The 15521-nt window shown below is 44.1% G+C and overlaps 1 protein-coding gene across 2 annotated transcripts in view; it reads left to right on the top strand.

Moving 5' to 3' along the window:
* The window catches only part of lig1 (ligase I, DNA, ATP-dependent), a 72749-nt gene that overhangs the window by 16111 nt on the left and 41117 nt on the right, over window positions 1-15521 (top strand). For both annotated transcript variants that reach the window (XM_080777621.1, XM_080777620.1), the window contains 8 exons: window positions 4392-4448; window positions 6505-6563; window positions 8340-8453; window positions 11854-12020; window positions 12489-12565; window positions 12883-12974; window positions 14715-14814; window positions 15323-15408. In XM_080777621.1, coding sequence (XP_080633747.1) covers window positions 4392-4448; window positions 6505-6563; window positions 8340-8453; window positions 11854-12020; window positions 12489-12565; window positions 12883-12974; window positions 14715-14814; window positions 15323-15408 — 752 coding nt within the window. The remainder of the gene's footprint in view (window positions 1-4391; window positions 4449-6504; window positions 6564-8339; window positions 8454-11853; window positions 12021-12488; window positions 12566-12882; window positions 12975-14714; window positions 14815-15322; window positions 15409-15521) is intronic.

Raw genomic sequence — 15521 nt, 5'->3', positions numbered from 1 at the left:
AACCCTCAAGTATCCCAGAGTTACAGACCTGTAAGGGTCGATTTGGAACCCTCAAGTATCCCAGAGTTACAGACCTGTAAGGGTCGATTTGGAACCCTCAAGTATCCCAGAGTTACAGACCTGTAAGGGTCGATTTGGAACCCTCAAGTATCCCAGAGTTACAGACCTGTAAGGGTCAATTTGGAACCCTCAAGTATCCCAGAGTTACAGACCTGTAAGGGTCGATTTGGAACCCTCAAGTATACCAGAGTTACAGACCTGTAAGGGTCGATTTGGAACCCTCAAGTATACCAGAGTTACAGACCTGTAAGGGTCGATTTGGAACCCTCAAGTATACCAGAGTTACAGACCTGTAAGGGTCGATTTGGAACCGAGATATGTATGCAATATTGTACAGTATGTATGATTTCTTTTTTTATATATAGGAACGTAATCGTTAATATGCTGGAATCGTTAAATTCCTACCAATTACCAATCTGTAAGGGTCCATCTATCAATAAGCTGTAAGGGTCAATCTATCAATATTTTAACTGGGGGACCCCCTGGAACCCAGGGGTGTCCACAGACCCCAGTCTGAGAACCAAAGGCACAACATTGTTGTATTGTAGCGTTCAATCCGCAGCAGTATAAGTTCTTTCCACAGTTTGTGAAATGTAATTAAATCTGGCAATATTTGACAGATTAATTCGATTCAGAACAAGCGTTTTTCTTTGCAGCAACCTGCGTGTGGGATATCTGAATAGACGTTGGTTCACAGCAGCGAGAGCAGCAGTGCACTAACAGAGTTTTGTTCACAGAAATCACTGAGTGCATCCCCCCGGAACGGAACAGAGTTATTATGGACTCAACACAATTACGAAATAAATGCTTTTCCTTTTTTACTTTGACTGGGTGGCACTGGACGTGTGTGGTTCACCACCACGCCGGCAGTGGTGGAAAAAGTACTTTTTTACTTAAGTAAACGTTTCAATACTGCAATGTAGAAATACTCTGTTACAGGTAAATGGCCGGAATTCAAAATGTAGTACAAAAGTATTGGTATCAAAATGTATAAAATGTACCAAAAGTAGAAAGTACTAGCTCATTATGCAGAATGTCCCATTACACAGGTTTTCAAATGTAAAAAATATATATTTTTTGAATCTACAGATCTACAAGATCGGCTATTTTTAAATGTATATAAGGCTGAAGTGGTTAATGTATGTTTTGTAAAAGTAATCCAAATCCAAAAGTAACTAAAGATTTCAAGGTCAAGTAAAAGTACAATATTTGCCTCTGAGATGTAGTGGAGTATTATGTATTGGAAATTGGAACTACTCCGATAAAGTTCACATACCTCAAAATTGTACTTTGTAATTGTTATACTTTAGCTATTGAAAAATCGTGAAAATGTGGTACAAATCTTTGAACAGTGTTGGGAAAGTTCACTTTTTTATGAAATAGTTCAGTTCACAGTTAAGTTAAAAATGAACTATTTCAGACTTCATAGTTAATATTTCAGTGCATGGTTCTTTTTCTTTTTTTCCCCCAAAGGTAGGTATATAACCGCAGACTTTATTCCTATTGGGTCCAAACCTATTGGGTCCAAACCTTTAAAAAAAAACTTTATTGTGAAGGCTTTCAGTTCAGTTCTCACAGCCTGCATATCTATTTTCAGCATGGAACACGTTGTACAACGAAGAATAAATCAGGCATCACTGCGCTTCTGTGAAGGGGGATGTGTTTTGTTGGCCACTTGAGGCGATCATGTATGGACACTTTGGACAGTTGGACACATACCTCCTCAACGCAAAAATAACAAGCTATTTTTCGTGGCACATACCTCCTCAACGCAAAAATAACAAGCTATTTTTCGTGGCACATTATGTTTAATCTATCAAACAACAACATGTTTACCTCATCAGTGTTTGGGTCGGGACATGTTCAGTGTCTGCTGTCTGCGTGCATGACAGGATCATAATGCAGACTCATCAGAATGAATGCAGAAATTGTACGGCTGAGAAAGATTAGTTAATTTGTGACGGTTAAGGGCTTATTGGTTTTCAGCTAGATATTAAGGACTGTTCAGGGTGTGTTTTAGCTGGGGTTTTGCCTGAAAGGCTTTATGGAAACACTCACTCTTGAATGAAGTTGAACGTGAGAAAGTGACGTTCACACGCCAGAAATGAAGGAAATTAAAAAACAAAACAAAGTAATGCAGTCTCATCAAAGTTGGTGTTGTAACCTTAATTACTTCCATGAGAGTGGGAGAGGTGGTGGAGTTAGTTGCTTTAGCAGACATTTTGAGGGTTCATTGGAGTTAAGAGGTTTTGTCCAAAGCACTTTTTACTACTTTCCATTGGTTCAATATTTTCAAAACTCAAAAATGGAGTTAGGAGGTTTCCTCCCGACAGCAACGATATATATATTCTTTCAGAGCGAATGTTTTTAACTCATACCGTTGCTTCTGGTGGGGTCCCTGGAACAACATATTTTCAGATGGGGGTCCGCGGCCAAATACAGATAATTCTGGGGGTCATTGACATGAAAAAGGGACAAGGTTGAGCACCTCTGACAGTCACATAGAAACAGGTTTTTCAGAAAACATAGGATTTAGAAGCCATTCTTTTAGAGTAAGTAAATATCCTTAATGACTTTCCAGCACTGACATAACTGTTGTTCAGATGACGTTGAGTCATGCCAGTGATACATACAGCCAGCATGTTGCTGCTGACGTTGAGTCATGCCAGTGATACAGCGAGCATGTTGCTGCTGACGTTGAGTCCTGCCAGTGATGCAGCCAGCATGTTGCTGCTGACGTTGAGTCATGCCAGTGATACAGCCAGCATGTTGCTGCTGACGTTGAGTCCTGCCAGTGATACAGCCAGCATGTTGCTGCTATCACTGCATCGTCATCTCTCCATGATCAAAGCCTGAGTCATATTTCCAGCTGCGTGTTGGGCTGTCGGTCACCATCGTGACATTTTACTTGACGGTTAGCAGAGCAATGAAGTCTGGTTTCATTCTTTTTTTTATTTAATTTCATTTTTGTAATTTATTTTTAGGTTTTTCCCACACAGACTAAAGGGCCTTTCAAATGTGAAGAGATATAACGTGCCTATATAGTTCACTTTCAATGACACCTGCGTTTTTGTTTTGCGTGGAGCACTGGGGAGCTCGCAAGCGTATTTAACTCTATGATTGAACTGAGCGCGGTCCCGTTAATTTGTTGCGCACGTGGTCGTTTCGTGCACACGCCCGCGACTCACCAGTCCTGGGTACTCTTTAGCTTGCGACACTTGCGTTGTTGCGCCCCTCTTCAACAGACCTTGAGCAGACCTGTCGTTGATCCAGGCAACAACGCCTGCATTCCTCGCTTCCCGTTTTGAAAGGCCCTTTAGACAGACCTACATAGACACATACACAATGCACGTGCACATACTGTACACAATTTGATAACATGATCGTACACATAAGACACTTTTAAAACAACTTAAAGAACAGAAACAATTAAACAAAGAAACACAGTCTCGTTCTACTACTCTGCCACTGTAATGTGGAATGCATTATGTCCTGATATTGGAGACAATGAATGGGGGATAACGAACGGAGTGACGTCAGTTGATTGTTAAACTTTGTTTGACTTTGTTAAACTCTATTGTCATACAAATAACGAGTGATTAACGTTTTTTGGGGTATTGCTGTTTGCCTTTTAGTTTTTTTTTGAGTAGTGCAGCCACTCCAATGAACAGCAATGTGTGTCCCTCTGTCTGTCTGTTTAGGTTACCAAGGGGTGTCAAATGCGACCCCAATCAGCATCGGCTGCAGTGGTCAATGGGTCGACTCGGCCACTCATGGGAGCGGTTGGCACCACTCAAAAATAGGCCGTATTTAATACAAACATCTGATATTGTCATTGTGTGACACGGGCACGCAACCAAGTATAAATCAGACTGAAGGAATACAGAAGAAAGATCAGTGGGAACCACATAAGTATGAATAACTTAAGATGAATAACATAAATTGGAAATAAAGATTTAGTGTCTGAATACAGCTACCTTGACTCGGGAGGTTGTTGGTTTTATTACCAGGAGGACTGATGCATTACACTAAAGTCAAGTCATAAACATGCGTTCCAATATATATGACCTGACTTCCGCCTCTCAAAATGAGACTTGGCATTTATATGGTGGTAATAATACAGACACCTGGCTTGCACCTCACTATAAATTGTTTTTTTTATTTTAGAAATGTACAGTATACACTCTCATATTCCAGGATCTTGACTTTGTTTTGTATTGTACATATGCACAGTCTGTTTACACAGATTGACAAATCGACAGCACGGTGGAGCTTGAACATGTTATTTATTTACCATGGTATCTAGTGATATAATGTCCTTCTGTCCGCAGAGTGCCTTACCTGGCTGTAGCTCGCGCCTTTGAGAAGATAGAGGAGGATTCTGGCAGGTGAGTTCTCTCCTCTCTCTCTATACAGTATATCCTATTGTCGGGTGGAAACCTCACGTCCAAAATGGTTTAAAAAACAGGGGTTGACACTAAACACCTGCCCACCTGCCCGGGGCAGGTAAATAAAATGGTCGGGCAGGTGAAGTTTGCTACCAACTGCACATTTTTAGTGGGGATGCAACCGTCTTTAGTTCGCTACACGAGATCTCGAACGTGGTCAGAGTGCTCTGAGTCTAGCCCTATCTCTAAAAAAAAAGTTAAAATGAATGGTAATAAAACAATATTTTGGGGGGCAAGTGGCCATGACCTTTGGGCAAGTAGAACATGACTTGAGGCAAGTGCCTCTGAGACCTTAGTGTCAACCCCTGGGTTACTTTACTCTGAGACCTTAGTGTCAACCCCTGGGTTACTTTACTCTGAGACCTTAGTGTCAACCCCTGGGTTACTTTACTCTGAGACCTTAGTGTCAACCCCTGGGTTACTTTACTCTGAGACCTTAGTGTCAACCCCTGGGTTACTTTACTCTGAGACCTTAGTGTCAACCCCTGGGTTACTTTACTCTGAGACCTTAGTGTCAACCCCTGGGTTACTTTACTCTGAGACCTTAGTGTCAACCCCTGGGTTACTTTACTCTGAGACCTTAGTGTCAACCCCTGGGTTACTTTACTCTGAGACCTTAGTGTCAACCCCTGGGTTACTTTACTCTGAGACCTTAGTGTCAACCCCTGGGTTACTTTACTCTGAGACCTTAGTGTCAACCCCTGGGTTACTTTACTCTGAGACCTTAGTGTCAACCCCTGGGTTACTTTACTCTGAGACCTTAGTGTCAACCCCTGGGTTACTTTACTCTGAGACCTTAGGGTCAACCCCTGGGTTACTTTACTCTGAGACCTTAGTGTCAACCCCTGGGTTACTTTACTCTGAGACCTTAGTGTCAACCCCTGGGTTACTTTTCAGGATTAAAATTCAAAGGCATCACAGGTATCTGATCGGCAAGCTCGAAACGCGCCGCTTCGAGCCGCATTTTGACCTTGCTGCTTTTGTGTGACGCCATAGTATGATCAAGTAATGTTAATTGATTAATCTAGGGGGGGGGGGGGGGATGCAAAGTTAAGTTATGGAGATAGGAAGTTTCAGCCTGACAGTGACTATGTATATACAGTTTGCTTCCGTCACGGAAGCCATGTCCGATTTATTCACCCGCCAGGTGTTCTCTTGAGATAAATCTAAAATGTTCCCTTCACAAAATGAGAGATATGCTGTTTGGGTGAAAAGAAGAAGTTTATATATATATATATATATATATATCACTCCTACGCGTACAGAATGAGTGATGGAACAACAAAAAAGGGCATGGAAGGTCATGTCTGTGGTTATTGACATTATGCAAACAACTCTTTTAGACGGAATTGTCTATTTGCACGCACACACACACACACACACACACACACACACACACACACACACACACACACACACACACACACAGGCTAACCTTGTGGTGCTCAACCTTGGTATTGGTATCGCTTTCCTAATATTGATATGTTATTGTTCAAATCTTGATGTTTTTTTTTTGGGGGCACATTTGGGCCCATCTTGGCGCAATACCCTCAGGGCCCACAGGTTGAGAATCACTGGTATAATATGAGGAATGTTGCACATTAAGCCAGTCATCTGAGGAACCCCCGAAATCATTTGGGGACCGAGTCCCGAGTCTGATAACCAGTTTTAGGAACCACTGATGTAGGGAATCCTCTACATCCCCCCCACCACATGCACGCACGCACGCACGCACGCACGCACGCACGCACACACGCACACAAAATAAGCTTATGCAAAGGTTTTTCTAAATCGACCTGTCATATGCGTCTCCAGGCTCAATTTGACTCTCCAAGCCCACGCACTCTCCGTACAAATCTCATTTCCTGCTATATCTTCTTGGAAATGTCCTTCAAGCCCCCTGCCTCCTCACCCCCCCCCCCCCCCCCCCCCTCCCCCTCTACCTCTACCTCGCCTATAGTTCTCACACTAAGCTGGCTGTCATTTCCACCACCAGGCTCAGGAACATCGAGACGTTGTCCAACCTGCTCCGCTCAGTGCTGGTGCTCTCTCCAGGTAAATACTATACTGTAGCACTTTATGGCAGGGGGAGTGGGACCCGTCCCATAGGTGGGGAGGGGGAGCGGGACCCGTCCCATAGGTGGGGAGCGGGACCCGTCCCATAGGTGGGGAGGCGTCCTCAGAGTAAAGTAAAGGGGGGGGTGTATCCATGTAAGGTCATGGGACCATGCTGCACCACCACTGTACTGTTGTAGTACTGTATGCTGTAGAGCATACACGGGCAACTGGCGGACCGAGGGGCACGTGCGGCCCCCACCTTCGCTTAATGTGGCCTGCAAGTAATATTGCGCAAACATGACCCTGCTTTAATTACTTCAGTCTATATTACTATAGCTTAATGACAATGAATTCAAATGTCTTTTCTATGTCCAATGTATTTGCATTTAAGTTCATAAAGTTAACATAAGTCTAACTAAATGCATTTGAAAAAATAATCTGGATTTCAATTCAAAAATAGCAGATCTACAAGCTCAAAACGCGTCGCAGTGAGACTCGTTTTGAGCTTGTAGAGGGCTTGCAGAGGGCTTGTAGTGTGTAAATATAGTGGCCCTCTGGGGTGAGTGTGTAAATATAGTGGCCCTCTGGGGTGAGTGTGTAAATATAGTGGCCCTCTGGGGTGAGTGTGTAAATATAGTGGCCCTCTGGGGTGAGTGTGTAAATATAGTGGCCCTCTGGGGTGAGTGTGTAAATATAGTGGCCCTCTGGGGTGAGTGTGTAAATATAGTGGCCCTCTGGGGTGAGTGTGTAAATATAGTGGCCCTCTGGGGTGAGTGTGTAAATATAGTGGCCCTCTGGGGTGAGTGTGTAAATATAGTGGCCCTCTGGGGTGAGTGTGTAAATATAGTGGCCCTCTGGGGTGAGTGTGTAAATATAGTGGCCCTCTGGGGTGAGTGTGTAAATATAGTGGCCCTCTGGGGTGAGTGTGTAAATATAGTGGCCCTCTGGGGTGAGTGTGTAAATATAGTGGCCCTCTGGGGTGAGTGTGTAAATATAGTGGCCCTCTGGGGTGAGTGTGTAAATATAGTGGCCCTCTCCACCCCTGGTATGGTGTATCCCCATCATGCTGCACCACCACAGCCAGCCATCATCCTCTCCTCACTGAAGGAGGATGACGATGGAGGCCAGCTTGCAGATGAAACAAAAAATGAAGGAGGGAGGATGAGTCTGTTGACTTGTGTGTGTGTGTGTGTGTGTGTGTGTGTGTGTGTGTGTGGGATTAAGACATTTAGATGTTGGGTTTAGGGATTAGAGATGGATTTATGCCTCATATACACTTAGTTGCATGCTGGTGCATAGCTGATCTACAAGCTCAGAATGCGTCGCAGCGGCTTATGGTTAAAATTGGCAATTAAAAAAGGCCTTAATAAAATCACGTATAGTAACGCAGACGTGTGTGTGTGTGCATTTCGTGTGTTCGTTAATGTAAACATCTGTGCAGGGCTGCAGGCACAGACGCTGCTTGCCTCACCTGGACTTATCCTGCCTTATTTTGTAACTGTTTTGGAAAGATTTTTTTTATTTAATTTTTTAATTACTAAATGTGTCGGTGATTTCTTTGTATATTTATGTTATTTGTCATATCTGCCCTGTGCAATTTTTCGATTACGAAGCCTAAAAGGAAACGGAAATGCAAATGATGAAGTTCCAATGTTCAACGACAACTGAAATGTGTAACCCTAGCCAACATGGTGATTAATTGTGTGTGTGTGTGTGTGTGTGTGTGTGTGTGTGTGTGTGTGTGTGTGTGTGTGTGTGTGTGTGCGTGTGCAGACGACCTGCTGTGCTGCGTGTACCTGTGTCTGAACCAGCTGGGCCCCGCCTACCTGGGGATGGAGCTGGGCGTCGGGGAGACGGTGCTGATGAAAGCGGTTGCCCAGGCAACGGGTAAAATTTGACTCATCTGTTTGTATAAATAACTGGAAAAATAAATCACACACACACAGTTTCTGGCACACATGAACGAGCAGGCGTGTGTGTGTGTGTGTGTGTGTGTGTGTCCCCTTCCCTGCCCCCACACACATACACGCATGCAAGATGCACACATAGGCAGAAAAGCAGAAGCACAGGTGCATGATGGTACAGTGGGGTCCAAAAGAAACAGTCCACTGCCTTCCAAGAGCCGTTTGTGTCCCATCAATCATTTTTTACTCCGATTATTTATTTTATCTGCAGCGAAATTGCCACCCTTTTACTACCACAAGTAAACCACTTTGCTACTGTTAACACGGTCAAAGTTTCTCACTGTTTGGTGTATATTATCCACTGTCTCGCTGTATAGTTTATACAAGTACAGGTGTAGCTTATATATCGACGGCTTTCCCTGCGTTGCCGGGTTTATTGTGGTGACATCTTTCCGCCCCTACCATCTTCCTTCCCTATCTCTCTCTCTCTCTCTCTCTCCAATCTTTCCGCCCCTACCATCTTCCTTCCCTATCTCTCTCTCTCTCTCTCTCTCTGTCGTTGGTCTGATGTCAAACACAGCAGAAAGCGCTGCCTAACAACGCTGATTTGCGCTGACGTCAGGGATTCTCCGCATTGGCCATAATAATTGCACAGACTCAAGTTGAACTTCATAGAACAAATTCTGTCTAGGTGCCAGACATTTCCGAGTTGTGCAAAAGTTGCGAATACGCAATTTTCCGCCACTTCTATGGGAGCATTTCAGAGGCTTCTACTGTGATGTTGCAATATGTATGTCTCACCTTTTCAAAAATGTTCTTATAGATGTTCACTAGGCTCGAGGTCCGGTCTGGCTGTGGAGCGAAAGCCGTATAACTCCTTCCTCGGACTTCAAATAAACCGTAGCAAAGCTTTGATGTGTGTTTTGGATCATTGGCCTGCCCGTAAAAATAATCCTCCTCGGTACAATTTAAAGCCAGGAGGAAGGTTGCCTCGCTATTGTACCTTTTTAGTCAGGCTGTAGTTTAGCCTGTGCAAGTCACTGACTCCGTCTCACATGAGCTCTACGATTAACAAGCGTACCATTTCACATTTCTATTCACCTGGCTGTTTCTTCCTCGCATCGTTGGAGACATTTCGGTGACTTCTGACCCACGTCGATGCGGTTTTGTGTAGTTTCTGGGGCGAAGAAGTGTTTTCTCGCTTTGGTTGAAAGTAACTTGACTTTCAAACAAACTTGACTTAGTGCTGTCGCCTCACAGCTAGAAGGTCCTTGGTTCGATTCCCGCTCAGGGCGCTGTGGGTGCTGGCGGCGTGTTTCCTCCTCCGTGTCATCAGTGCCCATACGGCCATACCCAAGGCGGGGTTGGTGAAAGGGTCCTTCTGTGTGGAGTTTGCATGTTCTCCCTGTGTCCCCTAGGGTAGGTACCCTCACAAAAAACATGCAGTAATCCTGGTCTCTAAACTGCCTCCCCCTGGCCAGCCGGGGCTCCTGATGGAGGGGAAAGGATCTGGTTGGAATAACGTGTTCCTTTCCACACGCTACGTCCAACCAGGGAAACTCCCCCCAGGTCAGGTGCAAAGGAGCAACTTGGACACTCAGGCATGAAGGAAGCATGAGTTCAAGTCCGTTGCTCTCCCCATGTCCTCCATATATGGGGACTAGGTTGGTGGAGGGTATGTAGAGCCCAGGATCACATTAGATAATTGACACAGGGGTGAAAAATGGGTTACAAAATCGTGGGTTAAAAACGATAGAAAAATAATAAAGTAACTTGACTAAATATTCCTTTGGCACAATAGTAGTTGGTGAGTATGACATATGCAGTTTTCACAGACAGAGAATACGACTCTTTGTTTTTTTTTACATTTTCTCCCACAACTCCTTTCCCAGTCCTTCCCACCCACCCACCATCTTTCCCCACGAGGCCAGACATACAAACAACATATAAACAACAGGTATGAAACCAATAGGTTGAGTACAAAACAATACACACAACATACAGTATATACAGGTATAAAACAGGTAGACAAGATACTTAAGATACAGAGAAAGGGATCATATGGTTATGATTAATAAACAACTTCAATGGGGGGTAAAATAAGATTAACAATAATACAAATAGGTAAATAAAATAAAACAAAGTAATATTAAAGAAAAAAAAGAAAAAAAAAGAAACCTATATATATATATATATTATATATAAAGAGATAAAGCGCTTAATTGGCTCATTTCTCGACTCATGTGTAATGATTTCCGATATATTATGCTATATATATACTGCACCAAGTAGAGATCTGCAGTTCTGCACACCCACACCACGTGTCTTCAGTCAGGTGAAAGTGATTCTAAACTGCTTACATACGATATTAAAGGTTGTAAAATTTGTCAGAGGACCCTCGAATCGTGAATTAGATTTTTTCAAGTTTCAGAAAGGACATAACATCAATCAACCATGATTTAGCCGAGGGACGGGACTCAGCCTTCCCCTGTAAAAGTATCCTCCTGCAGGCGATTAATGAGGCGAAGGCAATAACATTAAGTTGCTTTCTGGGTAAAACTACATCCTCCTCCGGGATTCCAAAAATTGCAATTTGGGGGCAAGGCCAAAATGGTTGTCTCCAGCACCTCAGAAATTATGTCAAAGAAAGATTTCCAGAATGGTATCAATTTGGGGCAAGACGAGAACATGTGGGACAAATTTCCTGGTGATTGTGAACATCTATCGCAACTATATCCGTCACGCCCGGATATATTTTAGATAATCTTGCTTTACTGTAATGAGTTCTGTGGAGAACTTTAAACGGAATGAGGCTAAGCCTAGCACAGGAAGAGGAGGAATTAACCCTCTCCGTTGCCTGCTCCCACCACTCGGCCTCCCAGCCTGCCCTAATCTTATCCAAACCCGTGTCTCTGCGGGGGATAGTCTCTAGTTGGTGATTATTATATTAATTAATTCCATACATCCTTTTGAACAAATGCAAAAACTGTAGGAGATTTTTGCTGTGGACAACTTGGACCTTACCCTACATTCAGAAGCACAAGGAATGGTCATAGTACACACACACACACACACACACACACACACACACAGACACAGACACAGACACACACACACACACACACACACACACACAGACACAGACACAGACACACACACACACACACACACACACACACACACACACACACACACACACTTACACCCATTCTTCCACCAGCCATCCAGTACTTGCTCCCACGTACCAACAGCCTTAATTGCCAATCCTGTGGCCTCTATTCTCCTCTGCTCATCATGGAGCCTGAGTCTGTCTGTCTGTCTGTCTCTCTCTCTCTCTCCACTCCTATTTACCGTCTCCTCCTCCTTTACCGTCTCGTTGCCAGGGCGACAGTTGGACAAAATCAAGGCGGAGGCGCAGGAGAGAGGAGACCTGGGCCTGGTGGCGGAGAGCTCCCGTAGCAACCAGCGCATGATGTTCCAGCCCGCCAGTCTGACGGCGGGGGGCGTGTTCAACAAATTGAAGGAAATTGCCAGCATGAGCGGTAACTCGGTGAGGCACGCAATAACATTTTCATTAAAGAAAAACGGACGCTGCCAAATAAATGTTTTTCCACTCAATTTGCCTCGTGAAATTGCGGCTGCAACCCAGGTTTTTTTTTTTTTTTTTCATTTATTTTGTTCCTCTCAGAGAACCAGGCGTAGAGATGCCGATCGGTGTTGTTGGCGTGGCGAGGAAACTTGTTGTGTGCTTTTTTTCTTTTTCCTTTTCTGTTTCAGCTCCAGGTGAAAAAAAAGGCGACAGTTCCTCCAGGGCTTCTTTCTCCATTTGCCACAGCTCGTCGTGAATAAGTCGTCAAGCTGTAGGAATGATTATTATTATTATTACTCTGAGAGCTCTTCTCAGTGTGAGCGTGCAGAGTGTTGTGCCCCATGGTGACCTCTCTCCTCTCCTTTGTATTCTGTCTCTCCCCGACCGCTGCGTCTGTGAATCTCAATTTTCCCTCTCGGGCTGCCTCAGGCCATGAATAAGAAAATTGACATCATCAAAGGCCTCTTTGTGGCGTGCCGCTTCTCCGAGGCCCGCTATATAGTCAGGTAAAAAAACACACACACACACACACACACACACACACACACACACACACTCACTCACTCACTCTCATTCACACTCATGGCTGCATGCATGACTAGAAGATGCACACACTGTATAAACACACACAGATTAACGCTTTCTCATACATACTGGATAGTGGATAGTATAGTGCCAGAAACGGACACGTGCAGCACATGCACACGGCACAAAGCCACGTGGTGTGTTTTGTCTGCTTGAGTGTCTAGCCGCGTGGTGTTTCAGCGGCTTGGTTGATTGACCATCTGATTGGCTGTCTTTGTTGACGGGCTGGATTTGACAGGTCCCTGGCGGGGAAGCTGAGGATCGGATTGGCCGAGCTGAGCGTCCTGGCAGCCCTGAGCCAGGCGGTGTGCCTCACTCCACCTGGACAAGGTAAGAGCAGGAGTGGAACGTAACTAAGTACATTTACTTAAGTACAATTTTGAGGTATTTATACTTAACGTCCAGTGCTTTTACTTCTGCTCCACTACATCTCAGATCGGACGCATTGCGGCCGATGTAAACAAAATGCTATGTGTGTTCGTTGGATGGATCCTACAAATTGACTATGGAGTTCAGTTGTTTTAGACAACTTTAGGAAGCCCAAGCCCAAATAAGCAACTACACTTTTGGAAACAAGCCCTCCCGCTGAAAAACACAACTTGAAAATTACCAGCATTTGCCGGCTACAGAACAATCAAGCCCAATGTCGCTTAGTTATTTTTTATTAGCAGACATGGCAACTATGACGATGCATGACAAAGTATAACCATTTCCATAACACATTGTAAGACCAGCAGGTCGTTGTGTTATTCATGCTCATCCAGACATCCTGAGACCATCTGTGCCCCCACCAGCCCGGCCACCAGGGCTGGGACTGGAGAAGGCCACTGGACACGGTCGCTACTCACTCAAATATATATTATTTTTTTGCTGCAAAACTGGCTGAACATACTCTTCTTCCGCTTGTTTTTTTGTTTTTTTAATATATTTTTTATCCCACGATTTTGTAACCCATTTTTCACCCCTGTGTCAATCATCTAATGTGATCCTGGGCTCTACACACCCTCCGCCAACCTGGGGAGAGCAACGGACTTAACTCATGTTTCCTTCATGCCTGAGTGTCCAAGTTGCTCCTTTACACCTGACAGGGGGGAGTTTCCCTGGTTGGACGTAGCGCGTGGAAGGAACACGTTAGGAAAACACCAGGAAAACATACACGTGTGTCACGTGACACGGGTTTTATGGGTAATGGAGTCAGAATATAAGCTCAGGAATTTAAACAGCGCCGCGGAGGTGAATAATCTAAACATATTAATAAAAAACGAGCAACACGCCACAGGTCGTCGTGGTCATCGCTCAGAATTTAATTACATCACGATCTGTGGCGTGGTTGTTGTTCTAAGGGTTAAGTAAAACATGTGAGTACTTGTTCCATCACTCACTGGTCATGGTTTGGTATGCAGCGTGCGCTCAGGCTCTGATCAGACCTAGCATCAACCTACCGCACCACTAACACTGACGTCAACCTTCTAATTCATTCACAGCTCATTGGTATTCATGGCCTTGCTCTGTACCTTTTTGGAGATATGCCTTTTAATAAGGGTCAATTAAACCACAGGGTTTATGGGAAATTTGCCTTGATCAGTGTCTTGGCAAATGTTATTGGTTTTTTTCGTCTTTTCACCCGCTTTCGTCTCGAATCTGTTGCATATTTATATCACATGCTATTTTAACCCGTTAAGGCCTGAGGCCGATGCAACAAATTCCTTCTAAATCTGTAGTTCTTGTACAGATTAAAAATAGTTTTTGTAAAGAATAGCAGATGTACTGTACAAGCTCAAAGTGTGGCACGAAGTGACGCAAGCTTGTACATTGCCTATTATTTTATAGCCAATGTAAAACATCTAAAATTACAATGATGTTTTCCCGGTTTTAACAAGTTAAACAAGATGGTCAATTAGGAGCATAATTGTGATTCATATCACAGCAATTTGTTCTTTTCTTTCCTTTTTTTCCCTCCTCTTTTAACAGCCCTGTTCCACCTCCCAAGCAACATAAGATGATGTAAGAGAAAAGCTTAATGAATAATGGTGTGTGTGTGTGTGATGATATTTTTCTTCACCCGTGCAGATTTCCCCCCTGCTGTGCTGGATGCCGGGAAAGGCATGAGTGCGGAGAGCAAGAAGGCCTGGATCGAAGAGAAGAGTCTCATTCTGAAGCAGACCTACTGGTGAGCTGATCTCTGATCTCTTGATTCTTTTCCCCAGATTGAGGTTATTGATCGAAACGGAGATGTTCAACGACTCATAACTAAAGCGTTGCTGCCTTGCGGCTACAATATTAACGTTTCGTTGACTTATGCATTTTTTTGTTCCGGTGCAATGGTCGTGAATGTTGGGGTCTTCAAAATGAAACTTCCGGGCTGGCTAAATGCAGCAAGAATCAATTCTGGCAGTAAATTACTTAATGATAACCAGTAAGACGCCCTGAGGACGAGAAGCGACGTGTCACGAGGCATGACGGACTGACTGCCATATATGGTGGCGTGACAGACGGACTGCTGACAGGTTTTGCAGGTTTTCATGGTAATCTGCGACCTACCGTCGCAATAACATTATTATGCATGAAGATGCTGAAGTATTTAGTTTGAATGAAGAAACTTGACATTGGTCGATAATATGCATTTGGTTATAAACTTTTTATGCCTCTTTCATATGATATCTCCTCTCCCGTTTCAGTGAGTTGCCCAATTATGAGGTCATCATTCCAGTCATGCTGAAGGAGGGCATAGACCAGCTGCCCAAGCACTGCAAGCTCACTCCAGGTAAGCAAAGACCCCCGCCCGCCTGGGGGGATTTTTGTGTTATCCTTTTGGCATAGCTTTTGTTATGTCCTGCCGTACTGTTTCCCAAACTGGCAAATAAAATGTTCAATCAA

Source organism: Protomyctophum bolini, assembly GCF_963924005.1.
Source record: "Protomyctophum bolini genome assembly, chromosome: 12".
In the NCBI taxonomy this organism is placed as follows: domain Eukaryota; kingdom Metazoa; phylum Chordata; class Actinopteri; order Myctophiformes; family Myctophidae; genus Protomyctophum; species Protomyctophum bolini.
Note: the sequence above shows the minus strand (reverse complement) of the source record. Positions and strands in the feature narration are given on the sequence as shown.